Source organism: Chrysoperla carnea, chromosome 1 (assembly GCF_905475395.1).
Source record: "Chrysoperla carnea chromosome 1, inChrCarn1.1, whole genome shotgun sequence".
In the NCBI taxonomy this organism is placed as follows: domain Eukaryota; kingdom Metazoa; phylum Arthropoda; class Insecta; order Neuroptera; family Chrysopidae; genus Chrysoperla; species Chrysoperla carnea.
Window position 1 is genome coordinate 97,225,868 of NC_058337.1, and position 20,713 is coordinate 97,246,580.

At 30.1% G+C, this 20,713-nt stretch overlaps 3 protein-coding genes across 3 annotated transcripts; 2 read left to right on the plus strand and 1 right to left on the minus strand.

Annotated features, from left to right (window-relative positions):
* Positions 1 to 1,639: 1,639 nt before the first annotated feature.
* On the minus strand, positions 1,640 to 5,339 carry LOC123305854 (dnaJ homolog shv). Its single transcript, XM_044887689.1, has 4 exons — positions 4,821 to 5,339; positions 3,023 to 3,367; positions 2,167 to 2,377; positions 1,640 to 1,770 (listed from the first exon to the last, which is right to left on the minus strand). The coding sequence occupies exons 1-4, from the start codon at positions 5,274 to 5,276 to the stop codon at positions 1,706 to 1,708; spliced, it is 1,077 nt and encodes a 358-aa protein (XP_044743624.1). The 5' UTR covers positions 5,277 to 5,339; the 3' UTR covers positions 1,640 to 1,705.
* Positions 5,340 to 6,702: 1,363 nt separating this feature from the next.
* Positions 6,703 to 7,635, plus strand: LOC123305855 (proteasome subunit alpha type-7-1). Its single transcript, XM_044887690.1, has 2 exons — positions 6,703 to 6,912; positions 6,988 to 7,635. Exons 1-2 carry the CDS (start codon positions 6,808 to 6,810, stop codon positions 7,633 to 7,635), a joined length of 753 nt encoding a protein of 250 aa, XP_044743625.1. The 5' UTR covers positions 6,703 to 6,807.
* A 3,528-nt stretch (positions 7,636 to 11,163) lies between these two features.
* LOC123305852 (protein FAN-like) lies at positions 11,164 to 20,660 on the plus strand. Its single transcript, XM_044887687.1, has 10 exons — positions 11,164 to 11,402; positions 11,464 to 11,881; positions 13,743 to 13,928; positions 15,405 to 15,476; positions 15,817 to 16,022; positions 16,739 to 17,367; positions 17,958 to 18,396; positions 18,841 to 19,080; positions 19,533 to 19,873; positions 20,545 to 20,660. Exons 1-10 carry the CDS (start codon positions 11,389 to 11,391, stop codon positions 20,643 to 20,645), a joined length of 2,646 nt encoding a protein of 881 aa, XP_044743622.1. The 5' UTR covers positions 11,164 to 11,388; the 3' UTR covers positions 20,646 to 20,660.
* The last annotated feature ends 53 nt before the right edge of the window (positions 20,661 to 20,713 follow it).

Here is a 20,713-nt window from a genome sequence, read left to right on the forward strand (position 1 = left end):
ATACCATGTATCTATGAAATATATTAAGGCATACTAAGTTTAGTCCCAAGTTTGTAACTCCTAAACATATTTTCATAGCATGTTCAGGACGTAAAAGTGAAGTCGAGTTCGTAAATGAGTAACATAGATCAACTGGGTCTCGATTTTTTACAATTTTCTTAAGGGCCCTTAGAAAAAATCAGGAAAAAATTTTTGTTTTCGATTTCGATAAAACTCTGTATATAAGGTAATTTTGACCCTAAAAATACAAAAATCGGGTTTCTGAGAAAATCGCTTTTCGTGTCTAATTTTGGATATTTCAAAAGCCACGCATCCAATCATTAAATAAACCCGATTTTTTTATTTTTTAGGCCCAAATTATGTTATATAATGAATTTTATCGATATCGAAGGCAAAAAAAAATTCTCGATTTTTTGCAATTTTCTTAAGGGGTACCCCTTAGAAAAAATCGAAAAATCGGGAAAAAATTTTTGTTTCCGATTTCGATTAAACTCTGAATATAAGGTAATTTTGTTCCAAAAAATACAAAAATCGGGTTTATGTACCGATTAAATGCATAGTTTCTGAGAAAATCGCTCTTCGTGCCTGATTTTGGATTATATTTCAAAAGCCACGCATCCAATCATTAAATAAACCCGATTTTTGGATTTTTTAGGTCCAAATTGTATTATATAATAAATTTTATCGATATCGAAGGCAAAAAAAATTTCTCGATTTTTTTGCAATTTTCTTAAGGGGTACCCCTTAGAAAAAATCGAAAAAATCGGGAAAAAAATTTTATTTCCGATTTCGATAAAACTCTGTATATAAGGTAATTTTATGTACCGGTTAAATGCATAGTTTCTGAGAAAATCGCTCTTCGTGTCTGATTTTGGATTATATTTCAAAAGCCACGCATCCAATCATTATGAGAACGAAATATGACGTTAGTGATGGAGAACTGCTTCTGAAGAAAAACTATTTTTCAGGTAGCATTCGGCAAACATTATGCGTTCCTTCCACTTGCATCTTGTTTGTAAAAACTATTTTACTTGACTACCGTAGTATATTTCCAGGCATTGCAAACTACACATGCAATTGTTATGTATAGTTTGCAGTTTCGGTTTTGGGTTGATTGCGATCTGATTCTACTCTATTTATTTGTAGAATAAGAAAAAAAAAGTAGAGCGGTAGAATTAATAAATACATGAAGTCTAACCCCAAAGCATGAGATTTGCAACTTTGCTATTATTTAGTCACCATTCGCCAACTAAACTTAGCTGTTGTCCTCAAATTTTTTTAACATGGTTTAACAATACAGTTCCATACTGGGATAAATACGACAGAAAAAAATTCAGCAAAATTGAATTACGTAAAAATTTATCATAACATTCATTAAAAAGTATACAAGCTATTTCCATTACCAAATTCCACCAAGATTTGATCCAGCATAACCAAATGTTATTCAGGAATTATTCAACTGAAATTAGGTATTTAATTTGCGACTTTATTATAAAAAAAAAAAATATAATGGTGGGTAACATATTTTTGTTCATTTTATTATTTATTCTTATAAATAATTCAAAATTTACAAAATACGATAGGAATAATTATTTAATTTAAATAATAATTTACAATAATATAATTAAAAATTAAGACTATTTTTATTTCAAAATCACACACTCTATTTACAATTACTCAACTGCATAAGAGATGGACTGAGTTATTAAAATCCTCTTAAACCATTGTAAATTTTGTTTACAGGCGACTGTTTTAATAATTGTTTTATGTCTGAAACAAAAATAGATCAAAATTATAATAAAATTTAATGATACGAGGAAGTCAATAAATTTCTTTAATTTCTGTTTCATGAAAGTGGCATTTGCAACGTTCTCACAGAAAAAATAATTGTTCGTGAAGTCAAAGACTTCCATACCAGATCTGAGTGTTTTAGCACGGTTTAGGCAGGGCCCTATTCGAAGTCCTCTTTACTACTTGAGATGAGCCTTACTACGCTGAATCTGTTACGCTTCCCTACTTTTCGAAGAGCTTGAAACAGTTCGAGCTGATTACTAATACTAGGATTTTAGATGCAAAATAATCCATTTAACGATCAGCTCTATTTTAATTTAATTTTATTGATGTAAAATGTATACAACAATATTAAAATTGATAATTCAAACATACCTTCTTTTTCTTCAGGAGTAAAATCTTGCTTTGGAAATTCAACATCTATCGTTATATACAAAATTCCATGTAAATTATTATTCTCATAATTTGGCATTCCTTCACCCTTCTTACGTATCCTAGCACCAGGCCATGTTACTTTTTCACGTGTTATTGTTACTACATGTCCGTCTAAATGTTTTAAATCTAATGAAAAACCAGTTAACGCATCCTAAAAAAAAACAATCAATGAATTATTTAATTTATTAATGGATTCAGTACCGATGTTGACTTAGTACCATGGATATAGGAATATTTTAAAAGGGATTTAGTATAACCGAGTGAGATGAGTCTCACTCAGGAGGAAGAGGCAGGGTATCATTGTGCCTACTCTCTATTGGCTGTTAACTAGGCGCATGCAGAATCTAAAACACACGCAGTATTATCGTTCTATTTGAATTTCCCGCAAAAGACCCCTTCGTCTAAAGTAGGACTTTATACTACATCCCTACTATAATTACTAGATCCGTGATACGAATAATTTGAAGGAATCAGGGGCAAACATTTTATATTAGAATACATCAGCAACCAATGATTTAATTGATCAAAAGCATTTCTTTTACAATTAAATTTCGATTTTTCCCTAATTTCCAAAATCAATTTTTGTATTATATAAAAACGTCAGTATAAATAAGCTAATCGTAATTACCCTTATTTTAAAGACGCTATTTAATAATCATTTTTTTCATAAATTTAGCTAAATATTTTTATTGTGTACAGCATACATATTAATCTAAATATATATTTGTAAAAATGTACTAATATAGATTTAAATTGATATATATTATTCTATATTATTGAAATTCTTATAATTTACCTGTAAACTGATTGTAATATTTGTGTAGAGATCATCACCTCTTCGTTCAAAGATGGGATGAGGTGTTGTTTTTACTTTTAAAATGAGATCACCTGGTTCCCCATCAATATGTGGTTCACCTTCACCAGAAAATTTCGTTTCTTGACCATCGACCATACCTGGTTCAATTTCAATTTCAAGAGTGCGTTCCTCACTTACAAATTTGACGTTTGGACATTCGTCACACACAGTCTGTTGAATCATTTGAAAACGGCCGGGACCTAAATTTCTCGTCACCATTTCTTGTCGACAGTTACATTTTCTTGTACCTTTTGCTGGTTTCATAACTGGTTTATTTCGTGTTATCTAAAATTATAAAAATGTTTTTTTAATTATTTAGCACAACTATAATACACTTGTAAATAATTTTGAGTAAAGATCAAAATAATGAAAAATTAAAAATGTGAAGTTTGTCATGAAAATCGGTATATGGGGCATAAAAAAATGTTCTAAGCAACTTATTTTCGATATCTCTAACCATCTCTGGCGCTAGATAAAATTTTAGGAATTTGCCCTATTTGTCAATTTGTAGTAGGCTCAGTTTAAGGTTCAGGTTTCTTTTAACTATTTTAAAAAATGTAACCCACTCCCTATATGACTCTGCAAATTTTCCAATCGATATTCTTATAAATGACGAAAGTGTGAGGGTGTCTTCATCTTAAATGCGACACACTGTATAATAGACAGCGAAACAAAGCAAATTCAAAATTTTGATCTTAAGATACTTATGGATAAATCTTAATTCAATATCATTAGAAAATTCAAAATCAACAATTCAAAATGGTGAATTGTTGTTTCCAAGATTAAACACGAGTGACTCGTGACAGTATGAGCTCAGGCTGCCGATAATCATACCGACTGTGTCACATTCAAATGTTATCAGATTTAAATTTAATTTCACTGTACATTACTTCATTAACTGTAATTAGCATAGTTGTAAAAGAAAATATCGGGTGAATATTGTTTCCGATTTCTGTAATAGTGTCTCATTTTTGAACGCAAGAGCTAAAAACTGCAGAACCCAACCAATCTCCTCAATTATCGACAAACTCAACCAATCGAAGTCGTAATTACATCAAGACAGAAAAATCAAATTTCAAAAAATAAAAAAGAAATGTTCAAACAAAAATGGAGTTACATATGATAAATTATGGCATGTAAAAGATGCGCTTTTGGCAGCTGAATTCATACTGTCGCGAGATATAATTTCAGGTCCGCATTCATAGTTAAACCTTAATTAAATAATGAAAGCCAATCGTTGGTTAATCCATTTCCCTAGTTCATTTCACAATTAAAATCTTCAGAAGATGAATGAGAGCATCTCATTGATTCGCCCATTCCCCTAGTTCATTTCGTAATTAAAACCATCAGAAGCCGAATGAGTGCTAATGAGCACTTCGATTTCTTTCCTTGAGGAAAGTTGTAAAATCCCTTCGTAAATAAACATCAATGCCTGTAGTTGTAAAAAATGTTTCGCATTTGGAAATGACAAACAAACTATTAAAATATGCTATAATTTTAGTCCACGCGTGTTTTCGTCTTTTAATTTACAGACAAAAGCTCCTAAAAAACTACCCCTCTAGTGAGACTGTGTAGAAACGGGTATGTATAGCAGATATTTAGAAATGCAATTGGAAATGAGTGTCCCTTATAAATAAGGAGTTCTTAATGAAGAGACCCTTGTCCCTTAAGTTTGAGGATCAACTATGAATACAGGGACTTGGTACTTTAAATATAACTACTGCACTTAAACAATTACCTCAATAAACGTTCCACTGTATAATTCTTCCAGAGTAACAAACACATCCATTACAATGTTAGCTCCCCTTGGAGTTTCATGAGATTGTTCACTATTACCGAACGGGAAACCAAAGTCACCAAAGAAACTAGCAAACGGATCCATATTATTCATTTGACCATCTTGTTTTAAGCAATCTTCGCCACATCTATCATATTTCTTACGTTTTTCTGGATCGGACAGAACTTCATACGCAGCGCCCAAATCTTGAAACTTTTGAGATGCATTTGGATCATCTTGATTCTTGTCAGGATGTAGCTCTTTAGCTAACTTTCTGTACGCTTTTTTAATTTGATTTGTATTTGCATTTTTTGGTACATCTAAAATCGCATAAAAGTCTCTACCCGCTAGCACAATTAATAAACAAAAAATTGAATTTATAAAAAGTAATAACCACACACTAGACGCTGCCATCATACGCCGACCATACACCTCTCATGTGTGTAAATTTATGATTGGTTGAAATAAAATACACGTGTCTTTATTTTACAATACTAATATTTGCTACCACTTTGTTAACAAATGTCAAATGTTTTAATATTTATGCTACTTTTGAGTTAAGCCAATTTTCTAATCATATTATGATAAATAAATGCTATTTAATTTCAAATAAACATAGTTCATATTTTGTTTTTACATTTGTTATCCTAATTTTTTGAAAACAATTTTGAATTTGCTACCATTAATAGTTAAAGGTGTAATAGTTATAGACCGATAATTAGTCCGAAAAATGAGTCAGGACTGTAGTAATAATATAAACATATATGTTCCTAAATACAAGCTATCATGCTGCCCATCACGATTTACGCCTTAGGTTACTCGTATCAATTGTTGAAATTGTTCCAAAACTTTGAACGCAACTTTCTTTGTGATTATTAAACTTATTTATGTGATTATTTAAAGCGAAAAATGGTATGATAGTAAATTAAAATTACTACAGCTATGTATATAATAAAAATTTTAGTTTTCCTTGTATAATAAAAAAATTCTTGAAAATAAAAATAATAATTAACGAAACTAACTCATTAACTTTCGTTAGATCGAAAAACGCCAAGAAACTTTTTTCTTAGAATTTCATCTCCCTCTCCATTATTTTTTCTACTATTCACTTCATTTTCACCCTGTATATTAATACTTATTTATGTTATTTCAACTAACTTATCTTCCTTTTAACTGGGTCGGATTTTGGAACGGACGGATTTTGGATCTTAAATTTATTGTTGAAATTCCTTCAAACAACAAAATCCTAGCCTTGTATAATAGTTTCCATTCATGTTTATTTTGTGATATATCAATTTGAACTTTAAAAAAAATTGCTAATTGCAATTATAACATTGGACTTGAACAGCAAAAATATGCACATTATAGTCCGTTAATAGGGTTCGAACTTTCTGTGAATTTCAATTTGGCGGTATCGCACATTATCCTTTTATCTATCTCTTATATTATCCTAACTACAGAAAAATAACGGGTGCCAAATGAATAGAACATTTTGTTGACTTTTTTGGGTGCCCGCATTAGGTCTTCCGGGGAGCCGGTCTTCCAAATAAAAATTTCTGAAAATTCCGAGATAATTCCATCAAATCCGACTATTATTTTTATTTTCTTATTCTTCGTAAATCTGTCTGGACGTCTTTAGAAAATATATTTTTTATTACACCAATCTTTGTTTATGTTTACTAGTCAGATATAAGGCCAAACGAACAAAATAAAAAACATTACAAACTTTTCAATTTCAAATGATTCATCAATTTATTCAACTTATGAAACTTCCATAGACATTACTATGCTTATGGAAACTTCATACTCCCCTCCTTTGTTTATCTGTAGAGCAACATCTGTGCTGTCAAATGAACGCAACCATTATTACTCTGCAAGTTGTGTTTGGCCGGTTGAGGTTATTTTCAATTACAGTTTACAAAGTTTATTAGTAAAATAAAAATTAAAAATGAGCTCTTCACGATACGATCGAGCAATTACTGTATTTTCTCCTGATGGTCATTTATTACAAGTAGAATATGCACAAGAAGCTGTTAGGAAAGGATCAACTGCGGTAAATATTCATTCATTGCTCAGCACTTTTCGTAATACAATAATATAAAATAATAAAAACTTTTGTTACCATAAGGTTGGAGTTCGGGGAAATGATGTCGTTGTATTAGGCGTTGAAAAAAAATCAGTTGCAAAATTACAAGAGGAACGTACCGTGCGAAAAATTTGTCTTTTAGATGATCATGTTGTAATGGCATTTGCGGGATTAACAGCAGATGCTCGAATTTTAATAAATCGGGCACAAATTGAATGCCAGTCTCATAAACTAACAGTAGAAGATCCGGTTACATTAGAATACATTACACGTTACATAGCAGGCTTAAAACAAAAGTATACTCAGAGTAACGGTCGTAGACCCTTTGGAATTTCATGCCTATTAGGGGGATTTGATTACGATGGTCAACCCCATTTGTATCAAACAGAACCATCAGGTATATATTATGAATGGAAAGCAAACGCTACAGGACGATCTGCGAAAACTGTTCGTGAATTTTTGGAAAAATATTATACACCCGAAGAAGTATCAACGGAAAATGGTGCAGTAAAATTAGCCATTAGAGCATTGTTAGAAGTTGTACAATCCGGTCAGAAAAATTTAGAAATTGCAGTCATGAGACGAAATAAACCACTTCAAATGTTAGATTGCGATTCGATTGATAAATATGTAGCAGAAATTGAAAAAGAAAAAGAAGAAGAGGCTGAAAAGAAAAAACAGAAAAAATAATAATCCTATTTTCTGTTTAATTTTAATAATTCAATTTTCTTTATTAATCAAATCGATAACTTTTTACAATTATTATTATAATATTTTGTGAACCAATAAAAAAATTACTAAAATTATGTTGATTTAAATTTTTTAATTTATCTGAAGTAAAATTACTATCAATGTACATTTTTCGAATGATTCCCTAATAATTATGCAGATATAGCAAAAAAAAGATGGAGACAGCATCCATCTTTTTTTTTTTGTTATAAAATAAAGTCTCGAAGTTTTTAAGGCGTCTTGCCGAACTTTTGACTTATCTTCGGAATATTAACAGTAAACAATATGTATCTACATAAAAAAAAATTCACTTAAAAATAGTATATTTAAATGTTTTTGTAGGGAAATCCAATTCATACATTTTAACTTTTATTGACCGGTAATAAATCCAGACGAAACAAATTCCATTTATATAAATTCCTTCAGAAAATAAATCTAGCCTACTCTGACGATTTTCATTATGGTTTAATTATAAAATAGATGAAAAGAAACTATTGACTGAGTTCATCTTGAAATGCCCTGTATAATAAGTTGAATGTCAGTGCTTGCATTATTTTTAATACATTAGAAAAGTTTAAAAACCAACAAATAGCATCCGAAAGACCGCCTTGAAAAATATTTTCTATAATTTTTTGTTTTTCGAGAATCTTTCACAAGATCACTAGTAGTTGAAGCTATCTGCAAATTGCAACTTCCTATCTTTTATAGTTTTGCAGAATTATGTTTACAAAAAAATGTTTCAAACAAAAGTCGTTAATTTTTGTATAAGGAACATTTTGACATTTAAAATTGCTTTCTATTTCTAACTGTTTACAAGAGCCAAGACCCAATTGATCTATGTTGCTTATTTACGAACTCAATTTCACATTTTACGTCTTAAGTATGCTATAAAAATTTCAGCTTGATATCTTTTCGTTTTTTGAGTTGTCTTGTTCACAGGCAAACGGAAATGGACTACTTAGGTGATTAAGGTTAGTATACTTAATATATATTTCATATATACAGTAGGCCAATAACCGGGTTTTTTTTTCTGCAATTTATTGCAGAAATTTTTTTCGTGTTGGAATATGTCTAGGAGTATCTTCCGAGTATAAATTCAAATTGGCGGGACGAAGGGGCGTGAGCTTCAGCCACCATCTTGGAAAACACGTAGGTATATCTAAGTAGATCACTTACACAAATTATAAAAAATGTACAATCGGGCGTCTATCCAGAGCGAATAAATAAGTCAGAAAAACTCTTAAATGATTCTTTGTTTAGCGGGCGGGCTAAGCAGGGAGGGCGAGATGCGGGTGGGCTTAACGGACTTAGCGGGCGGGCTCAGCAGAGTATAGCTATTAATGATTTGGAGCTGCAGGTTAGTTAAGATTAATAATCGCTGATTAATAGTTACAATTAAATAAATTAAGGTGAAACGAAGTCTTTTAGTTTATATATTTAAAAATCGGGTCTTCTAGTTTATATTTAAAAAATATGTGATGCGCGCGCATGTAATTTGTAGTTTCGCTAGGACTAGACTGTGGTTTTTTGACTCGCAGCTGCTTATTCCTTTATGAGACCTGTAATTAAAGAATATTCCAAGACGACACTTGTTTCTTAATTTAAAAATAATAATTTTATGTTCATGATCGTTGAATCCGTTTTTATGAGTAAAAATTCGATCGCAGTCTTGTCATGCGTATGGAGATTCTATATGAATTTGTATATGTTTGATTAAATTTGTTTGGTTGTTTAATATTTTTACGCAAATATCACATTTGAATGATTTTCCCCTTGAATGAGCTCTTTCGTGGCCAACCAATGAGTTTCGGTGCCTAAATTTCTTATCACAAACTCCACATAAGTAAGGTCTTTTACCAGTATGAATTCGAATATTTGTCTAAAATGTGCTAGAGGGTTTTTTATCACACACATTACACGAAAAACGTCTTTCCCCGGTATGAATTCGTTGATGTTGAAATAATGCAGACAAATATTTTTTCACAAACACGCAACAATAGTCTTCTTTTTTACCACGATTAGATTAGTTACATTCAACACTTCATTGTAATCTTCAAATTTTATTATTAGCTCAGAATGAATAATTCGTTCCTTTTCTATGATTTGCGTTTTATAATCAAAATCGCCTCGCCATACATGTTATGACTGAATAGACAAACATTTCATCATTATCTTCATGCTTAATTATCAGCTCGGAACTTAATTTTTCTGTCTTTATATTTTCACCTGTATTTTTTACATAATTTTAAAGGAATAATATTTTAACTAAGTATTAAAAAAATTCTTATCATTCATTTTTGAAAATATAAAAATGGATTCGAGTAGTATTTAAAATTAAAAACCGAAAATTTAGACGTAAACGATTCAGCGATTCATTATCTTTAACCATATTAACTACAGCCACCATGAAGCATATAGGCAGGAGAACGATCGCTATAGAAAATATTGTCCCCGAAATATGGATAAAATAAGTGAGGCGCTGCGATCAATACGTAGTATCAATAAAAGCGGGCTGTTGTGCGCTAATTTCAAATGATATATCAATTTGTACATTATGCTAACAACAACAGCTAACTTCACAGATACTACTTCTTGATGACAGCGCGGCTGGTGGCTTAAAAATGAACTATAAATTCTACAAATTTTTAGGGACAGGTACGCTAATGCTTTAGTACATAGCGATCTTTCTCCTGTTCTATAACCTTCATGACAGCCACAGTCGTGTATTAGGCTAAGAGTTTATTTGTGTTTTCATGCTGACACTTGTCGTTAAGTCGTTAAGTGTCAAATTAGGCCACGTGGTCAGACTTACTGCTAATCCTAACCATGGAGTGTAGAAGTAAAGGAGCACAATCTATTATCACTGATTCAAAAGGGTCCACAAAATAGCAATAAATAAAGGGGCTATAATAGAGTACGATAACTGTGGCGCCACGATTTGACTACAGAATATGATCAAACACATTTATATAAAGCGAAAATGAAGAATACCCATTTTCGAATTTTGGCTTGGTTTTCGAGATAAAGAAGTCTAAAAAGTGAAATTTTTATGTTAATTAATTCGCCTTTTTTGTAATTTAATTCATCATCATTCTAGCTTGTTGTCTTGGAGACAAACAAATTTTACTGTATCAATATACAAAGAAGGGTATGTCGTATATTTATCCCAAAAAATTGAAGTACGGAGGGAATCCCCTTGCGACCATTTTTTTGGTAACATTAAAATTTATCGAATGCTGTGACTCACGATTTGATGATGGAATATGGTTAAACATAGTAAAACAAATCGAAAAATGAAGAGTAACAATTTTAGGGTCACTTTTTTAACACAGAGATTGTGCTCCTCTACTTCTACTCTCCATAGACTAGAAGTAAATGTAACCAAACAAATTAATTTGCGAAAGTAGTTATTTGAAAATAAAAACTAATTTTACAAACAAAATATGACAATATGAAATTATTTTTGATAATAAATTAAAATTTTATTCTTAGTATGATACTGGAAACTCATTCAAGATTAGTTTTATTTGAAAATTAAAATATCCCACTCTTTTATATTAAAAATTAAATAGGTAGGTATTGAACATAGACATGGTCAAATGTCTTGATTGATGACAGATACGATAACGTGGATTAATAACCCGATGTTTATATTTATGTACGGAAAAAAAAATCATTTTGAAATACAATAGTGAATAGTAATTTCGGTATAAAATGGAGAAAGAAAGGTAATCGTCATAAACTTGTTTTCCTAAGTAACAAAAGAGATATCATTAAGAATTTTTTTAGGTTTTCATTGTTATTACTTGAACCAGGTGAAATATATTTTGAAGACTTCAGTTGTACTTTAGTAAATTTAAACGATGAAACAGTATCGCAACAGGGTCGATTAAAAATGTGTTCAAAATCCTTAGTGTTCGATCCAAAAGATTCAACTGCCCCAATTATAAAAATTCGACTGAATGAATGTAAAACAATTGAACAATATAATAAACGGGATCGCTTTTTGGATAGTGATAATTTATTGTTTATAAATACTAGTCAATATGTGGAAATGTTATCAGGGAATATTGTTGCACCATATGTTTTTAAAGGATCTAGAGAATTTATTTTTTTACTACATTATGCAAAAGTACCACACTGTTTACCGCATATTACACAATTACAAAGAGCCGCAACATTACCTGCTGCCGAACAAAATGCAATGGTATGTAAAAAACATTATTGGTGGAAGAATGATATACATAGTGTCCCCCCGTGACTCGAATGACATAGCTTAAGGTAGTTCCTCCGCGACCGTCCAGTCAAAAAGTTTTGGACTAATACTATCATTCAGTGCATTAACTGTGCTATGACTATTATACATATACCATATATTATTTTCAAAAGACTGTAGTTCCTCACTACTGATTCTAGTATACATATAAACACACACACTATGACATATGCCTTTAACATTAGTCTTCATATCTTTTCCACAAAAATCATCGCTAAAACGAGTTATTTATTTAAGTTTTTTATCGAAACTATATGGTAAATAATTTTTATTTTTATTTATATATTTTCTAAATATAGTATTCTACATTATATTAGTTTTTCATAGAGATGGTGGACGTCATTCATTGGTAAATAAATATAATATTTGTAAATTTGTGTATTTTTATACACTTCTCCCATGTACACGTACAAATTGCGTCACTTTTAATTGCTAATATCTCATGTATGGCATGGTAAATCATCTTCTAATTTTAACAGCAAGTGTATTATGAATTAAATATTTTATATTCTGAGTTTTGAGAAATTCTTGGAATATCACTTTCGTGTAGGTACTACCTTAAGAGCGTATACTTTTTTTCAATTCTTAAAGAGTTATGGCCACTAAGATAGATGTACAGAATACTCAATCTAAAACTCTACCAGATATAGATCGTCTCAAAATATTACAATTTAGTCAAAGTTGTTCCATTTGAGCCAATCACATCCCTAAAGTTGAAATTAAAAAAATTTCTTTTTTAAACAAATTAAAACGCGGAGTACGCTTTGCTTAAATTTAGCATAGTGAATCTCATGTGTATCACACACATGAAAGTCTTATAAAAATACTGATATTATATCATCATGATAAGCGTCAATGGAATTAAATTATTTACAGCATAGAATTTATATTAAGTTTTTGGCTGATGGTAAGATTCGCTAACACAAATGTTTTATGCGAAATTTCCGATTTTAAATATTAGCAGTTTCAAAATAAAATTGTTTTTTTTTCGGGTTTTTTTAGGCTAAATAATAAAATTCAGGTATTTTTAGAATACTCGAATGATCAAAAATCTGTTGAACAAAAAATCAGTAGAGAGGAGTAACTTTTGGATTCGCAAATCTGTTGCCAAACTACCAAGATTTGAAATTTATATTTCTTAAATGTTAATTTCATTTAGAATTTTAGACTATGTTTTTTTTTTAAGAAAATGTTTTATGCCGAAATAAATAAAATAAAATTCAATTAATGTATATTAAAATCAATTTTAACATCAATTTTCGTTAATAAAAATCACTAATTAGTATATATTTTAAAAAGAGAGTATTTAAAAAAATATAGTGCGAATTCACCTTTTTCTCTTATTGTCTTTTGTAACAGTGTGGTGGCGTAGCTGGTCCTGAAGGAGCCCCATATCAAAACTTTCTTCGGGTGCTATTTTTGTTGTAGTGTTTGAAAATTAAAATAAGTTGTCAAATATAATCCCATTATATCATAAAGCGAATAAAAATTTTTGTTTTTCATTTATTAGGGATGAATTTTCAATTATAAATAAATCGTCTTTGGAATAAATGAAATGACATACATTTTAACTTAAACAAAAATTTTAATCTGTGAAATTTCTATAAAATTTTCTTACGTATGTGGGGAATCGGTCTCCTTCTTTTCCTTACAGGTGTATATTTTCTACTCGATATAATTGCTTTCACAGATATGGCGATTTATACGCCCTTGTAATAGTACCTAGATTTAGTTAATATTTAAGAAAATCGTTTTTATGGTTTTTGTAAGTAAATGATTATTTATTTTATAGATTGCAACAATTGTGCATTCTAGGCATGCAAGATTTAAATTTGATCCATTATGGATGAGTGGCTTACAAGAAAAAATTTTATTGAATATGCCAGCAGATAAAATATGTCCTTTAGTGATTAATCCTGGGCGTGTGGTTTTGTCTACTGATCGATTTTATTTCCAACCGTACAATAATGTTGAATTGGTAAGTTCAGAATAAATGAAACTTACAAAATCATTTTTTTGAAAAAAGTTGGGTGTTTTGTTAACATGGACGTTTGAGAGTTTTATTTATGATTTGAGCTTGATAGGAGATGAATTTTAAAGGGGATGTGATAAGGAAAAAAATTATTTGGTTTGACCTGCTAAATACACCCATATATAATTTCATCAATTTAATTATTTTTTAATTTTTAGTTTTAAATTTTTTACTCACACATCTGTTCTTCAACGATTAAATTTCATTAAACTTGAAAAAAAAAATTGAAGACTGGGAACATTAAGAAAACAAAATCGCAGCGATCTGTCGCTATGCATACTCTTAGGGTACGCTATAAAATTAAAAAAACTGGGGTGATATTTGTATATCGCCATTTTTTACTAAAAGGTCGCTAGATAACTAATGATGAAAAAATAGGTGTTCTTTGCATTATTTTAACAAGTGAAAACAAACAATTGACTGAGTTAATTGTTGAAATACCATGCATAGTCAGTGTTGATTTCTTTATCACATTACACATACAAACATGTGACACATACATAACTGATAATCAAGTATAGTACATATTATAAAATTTTCGCCCAATTGGCGCCCTCACGGGTAAACAGTGATGTTTACGAAAAAATGTTTCAAACAAAAGTTGTTTAATTTTTGTATAAGGAACATTTTTTACATTTAAACTTTTGTTCTATCTCTAACGGTTTACAAGATGGGTCCTACGGACCCAAGACCCAATTGAACTATGATGCTCATTTACGAACTTGACCTCACTTTTTACGTCCTGAGTACGCTGTAAAAATTTCAGCTCGATATCTTTTTTCGTTTTTGAGCTATCGTGTCCACAGACGGACGGACGAACGGACAACCGGAAATGGACTAATTAGGTGATTTTATGAAGACCTATGACAAAATTTTGTTCCTAGCATCATTATTTTTAAGCGTTACAAACTTTGGACTAAACTTAATATACTATGTATATTTCATATATACATGGTATAAAAATATGAAATCAGGAGATATAGCAGATTAAATTAAGAAATGTCAATTTTATTTTGTCAAGGATTAAAATTTTCACAATGGAATGTCTTGGGTGTACATTCTCAAGAGCTTTCGAGTGCTTCAATTGGATTTATTGTAAAATAATTTTTATAATTTTTGTACGTTTTCAAACTTCATATAGTTTTTAAAGGCTAACATTTTTCACCCTTTCAACTCTCGGTATAAGACGGTGATACAAAAACAAGAATGTACAAGCTTTCTAATTGACTTTTTGAAGATTTATAATCGTTCATTTGTCATAGAATTTTTGGTCTAATAAATTATCCTTTAATACTTTTGCGGAGTATATATTGCGGCTTAGGCGTAAAAACGTAACAAACACAGTTATTAGTAATGATTAGTTAGGATATATAATTTATAAACTTAACTGTAAAAATTGTGATGAAATATTTTAAATTTTAGGTGCCCGTTACAAAAATTAATATATTAGATATCAAACGAATTATACCCAGAAGATTCCTACTTCGACATGTAGTAAGTTAGCCAAGAAATTAATATTTTGTTTATAAAAATTTAATTTTGGAAAGGCAAAGTTCTCATTAAAAAAATTTCGGGTGATAAAAGTAATAATAGTACAGAAGACGGTTGAAAATGTTCACTCATCTGATAACCAGATAAGACGAACTTTTTATGAAATTCTATTGATTGATAAACACATCTAGATAGCTAGTCTATCGAAAAGTGTTCATGGTAGCTATTTTGAATTAAATTAATTTTTTTTCTTAAAGGCTTTTTGCAATTAAATTATCTTTTTTCTGATACCAATTTCGACTGATACTACTGTACTTTATATCAATAATTTTATTTTTTTTAGGGTTTAGAATTACACTATTTAAGTACAAATTTATCGAGATCGCATATATACGTGGCTTTTCGTTCAAGTCAAGATCGAGATAATATGCATAAAACACTTCTAGAACAACCAACGCTTTCGTTAGATAAATTAGATCAAGATGTAATGACCCTACAATGGCAAAATGGGATTATATCAAATTATGAGTATTTACTTTATTTAAACAGGTAATATTTTTTAATGATTTTATCACAGTACATATTGGCTGGTTTTGTTCGCATCACAAAAAAATTTATTTACAATTCAATTTAATGGTAAATAATAGGAATCTGGATCCATGCCTACAACCTTGGATTCCCACAACTAGCACTGGATACTTTTTGGAAAATAGTAATCAATAATCTCAAAAACTTTTACAGGTTCTTTAAAGGGACGTTCAACATTCGTTCCAAGTTTTTTTTGCTTATTCTGTAAATTTAAGGTTATAGTCGCAGGTGTAGCTTATTGTTCGAACTATCTATAAGGGCCGGAAGTGATTGAGTACCTTCATTTCTCCCTAAAATTCGCAGGGACTGCCATCACTTTGAATCTCAAGGGAGAATTCAATTATCTTGATGAATATTGAATTTCTTGAAAAATGATTATCACAAAAAATGTTGAAAACATCTTTTCATTGAGTTATTTCAAATTTTTAATATTCAAACAGTTAAAATCCTTTTTCTCTTTTGATGCAATTTAAAAAAAAAAAAAACGATTGATTTAAAAATATACAAAGAGCCCCAAAATAAGTCGATTTAGTTAAGCTAGATGGTCCTAAAGTTAAAATTTTGAAAATGTTTTATTTATTTTTAAATACTTAAAAACGGAGTCCACGTTTTTGCTAAAATTGAATATGAAAGCACCCTGTATATTATATAAAATTAATTATAAATATTATTTTCAGTTTGGGTGATCGTACATTTAACGATTTAACACAATATCCAGTGTTTCCATGGATTCTAATCGATTATAATTCGTTTAGTATTGATCTAAATAATCCAGATATATATCGTGATCTAACAAAACCAGTTGGAGCATTAAATCCAGATCGTTTTCGTAAATTAAAAGAACGTTATGAAGAAATGCCATCGCCAAAATTTATGTATGGATCACATTATTCTGCACCGGGCTTGGTTATATTTTATTTAGTTCGTAAATTTCCACATTATATGTTATGTTTACAAAATGGTCGATTCGATAATCCTGATCGAATGTTTAATTCAATACCTGATGTATTTAAAAATTGTATAAACAATATGTCTGATTTTAAAGAATTAATACCAGAATTTTATGATACGGAACAAGGTGGCAGTTTTTTATTAAACACAAAAGGTATTAACTTTGGATATAGATCTGATGGTAGTAAAGTTGGAGATGTTAAATTGCCGCCATGGGCAAAAAGTCCTGAACATTTTATTCAAACTTTACGTGATGCACTAGAATCTGAATATGTTTCAAATAATATCAATCATTGGATTGATTTAGTATTTGGTTATAAACAACGTGGGATTGAAGCGGCTAAGGCAAATAATTGTAAGTGAGTTCTTTTGTTTTGGTTAGTCATTAAGTATTTGGGTTGCAGTTTGTTCCATTTGTATGTCTACTGAAAATTCATGTTTTTGTTAAAAAAAATATTTTTTAAACCTTGAGTGAGTTTGAAAGGCGCTACTTAACCAGATGTCTATTTGGAGGTTAAGGCGATCGAAGCGAGCCCTGACTGAGAGCGAATGCAGCAGCCAAATTGAAGGAATGAAAATATAGTGTCTTTAATTAATAGCTGCAATTACTGATTTTCCGATTATTATATAACCATTTGGAGAGTTATTAAAATTTGCACAGGTCAACAAGTGTAATTTATTATTTTGAGAACATAAATAAAATTTAATTTAAAAACATATGGAATCAGAAAAGAAATGACTAATTTTTACTATTTCCATAAAACATACATGTACAAATTGTTTTACAACTACCAAAAAAATGCCCGTTATGAATTTTTCCAGATAATTCGTATCCATTTAATGTTTCAGTTTCACAAGAAATTAATGTTTAAGTTGTGGCTTTGGAACTAAGAGTTTTAAATCACAAACATAACTCATTTCTAATGATTTTCAATATAATTTTAGTGTTTTATTACTTATGCTACGAAGGAGCTATCAATTTGGACTCAATACATGAAATCAATGAACGTCATGCATTGGAAGTACAAATTATGGAATTTGGACAGATACCAAAACAAGTATTCACTGTACCACATCCTCGACGACGAAATTTAAATATTCCACAATCAATTGGAATACTTAGCTGCACAACTTTATCGCCAACGCAAATCAATTTAGCACCTTATTGTCAGTTTCCTGGACACAAAGAAAGAATTGGTAGTGTTATTATAAATGATGATAATGATACAATAGTTACTGTTGGACACGATTCAGTTCTAAAAATATTATCCATTTCACAAAAGAAACAATTGCGCAGTATTACAGTTGGATCAATGGCACTGAGTAGTTGTATTCAATTGCCTGATAAAAATACCTTAATTCTGAGTTGCTGGGATGACACAATGTAAGGAAATTATTAACTCCTCAACACTTGATTCTATGGACCAAGAGCGGCTGCAAAATTTCCAGGGTATCTGTTATATTGATTAAAACCATCAGAAATGATGTTATTCACGTTTATAAAGAATAAGCGCCATGATTGCCTGGTTTCCGTATGACCCCCAAGAAAGGAGAAAGTAATTTTTTATCGCAAATTTCACACACTTGGTCCATATAGTAACACTAGTATGGCACATTTATTTAGACCAAAAACTGACTTACTCACAAAGTAGTAGTCATTTTTTTCAATTAAATTATTATATAGCGTAAAAGTAAATTTTAAAATCATATACTTAGTTCCACATTCGTCGAAATTCGCATTAAAGCGCGTGACTCTATGGTTAATGCTTTAAAATAACGGACTTGATTATATTAGTTACTTTTATTTGACACATTTTTTTTTATTCAGAATATTTTACGATGTACAATGTGGTCGAGTTAGTTCTACATTACGTGCTCATGATGATGCAGTTAGTGTAATATCGTGGAGTGGTACTGAAAAGAAATTATTAGCATCTGGCAGTTGGGATTGCAGTGTTCATATATGGAAAGACTTACATTTAGTTCATGAAAAATCACCAAAACCTAGTCAAAATTTTGTTGCTGAGTTAAATCACGACACTCAAATCACTTGTGTAACTTTTAGCCCGTAAGTTCAATCTATTGCATAGTTGTAGTTACTAATAACAAAATTACAAAAAAATTTCATTTCCCAAGAAAGTTTGACATCGCAGATATAATCTATCTATCTTTTGACAATATGCTATGCAGCAAGCAATGAAGTAAAATATTTCCTTGGATTTTCATTATAGTCATGTAAAGAGATAATACTTTCTTTATTACTGATCGTGTAATAAAGTGTTATAAACTATCTAGTATAGCACTGTAAATTTACTAAGCTACGAATCCAAATTCGACTATTACAAAAGTGATTAAACAAATTAAAATTTGACAATCCTTTATGTTACCAATGACACTCACCAACACAGAATTTGAAATACAGGTATCTGAAATTACATTAATTTTTTTAACAAATGTATTCTGTGTCGGTGAGTGTATTATAATTGTTGAAATTGTGTTAAATGTGTTTAAATATTTTAGAGATTCGTTACAACTAGTTACTGGGACATTAGATGGTGAATTATTTTTATGGGAAACAGATAATTTTAGTTTAAATCATCGAATTCAACGACATAATGGTTCGGTGAACGCTGTTTGCTTTAGTCCGGATGGTGATAAATTAATATCGTGTGGTGACGATGGTGTATTTCGTGTAATTGATACAAAAACTAAAATGATGTTATTTCAAAAAGCTGTACCAGAAAAATTATTATGTCTTGCATGGAATGGTGCGATATTATTTTTGGGAACTGATTGGAATACTGTATTAATATGGGATATGATTGAAGTCAAATTAGTATCAACAGTTGTTGCACATCAAGGTATTAAATTTTTATTATTTAAAAACAAACAGTAAATGGTAAAACGGTAAACACTGATGTTTTCGAAAAAATGTTTCAAACATAAGTTGTTTATTTTAAGGAACATTTCTTAAATTCAAACTTTTGTTCTATCTCTAAAGGTTTACAAGATGGCTCCTACGGACCCGAAACCCAATTGACCTATGTTGCTCAATTACGAACTCGAACTCACTTTTTACGTCCTAAGCACGCAATTTCAACTTGATATCTTTTTTCGTTTTTTAGTTATCGTGTTGTCAGACGGACAGACAGACAGGCAGACAACCGGAAATGGACTAATTAGGTGATTTTTTGAATACCAATATCACCAAGTTACAACTTGGGACTAAACTTAGAATACCTTGATATATTTCATATACATGGTATAAAAAAATTACTCTAGGTGATCAATTATAAAATTTCATATATGGTGTGCCAACATCATGGAGCTTAATTTTACCACTTTAAAACGCTCTCTGATTTCCATTATATAAACTATTTTTTAACAGTTATAGGGTCGATTTTTAATGAACAGTTAAGAGACTTAGAGACTTGTTATATAAATCTGTAGCTAAAAGTAATCCATTCACTTGACACTAGGATAGAAAAATAATTTCAAACAAATTATTTAATTTTATAAATTTATTTTATAGGTCCAGTATTGAGTATAGCAATGTCTTCCAATACCGAATACATTACGACTTGTGGTCAAGATCAAACCATTAAAGTGTGGAGAATTGTAATAAACAAATAAACAATAATCGAATAATGGTACAATTTTAACGAATTTAATAAACATATCATTGGATACGCTTCAAATGA

Coding starts and splice junctions, on each gene's coding strand:
- LOC123305852 (XM_044887687.1), top strand. Junction 17,368..17,957: donor AGCGGCTAAGGCAAATAATT/GTAAGTGAGTTC, acceptor ATATAATTTTAG/TGTTTTATTACTTATGCTAC. Junction 19,874..20,544: donor AACAGTTGTTGCACATCAAG/GTATTAAATTTT, acceptor TTTATTTTATAG/GTCCAGTATTGAGTATAGCA.
- LOC123305854 (XM_044887689.1), bottom strand. CDS start 5,276: ATGATGGCAGCGTCTAGTGTGTGGTTATTACTTTTTATAAATTCAATT. Junction 3,368..4,820: donor ACAGTGGAACGTTTATTGAG/GTAATTGTTTAA, acceptor TTATAATTTTAG/ATAACACGAAATAAACCAGT. Junction 2,378..3,022: donor ATATTACAATCAGTTTACAG/GTAAATTATAAG, acceptor GTTTTTTTTTAG/GATGCGTTAACTGGTTTTTC.
- LOC123305855 (XM_044887690.1), top strand. CDS start 6,808: ATGAGCTCTTCACGATACGATCGAGCAATTACTGTATTTTCTCCTGAT. Junction 6,913..6,987: donor TTAGGAAAGGATCAACTGCG/GTAAATATTCAT, acceptor TGTTACCATAAG/GTTGGAGTTCGGGGAAATGA.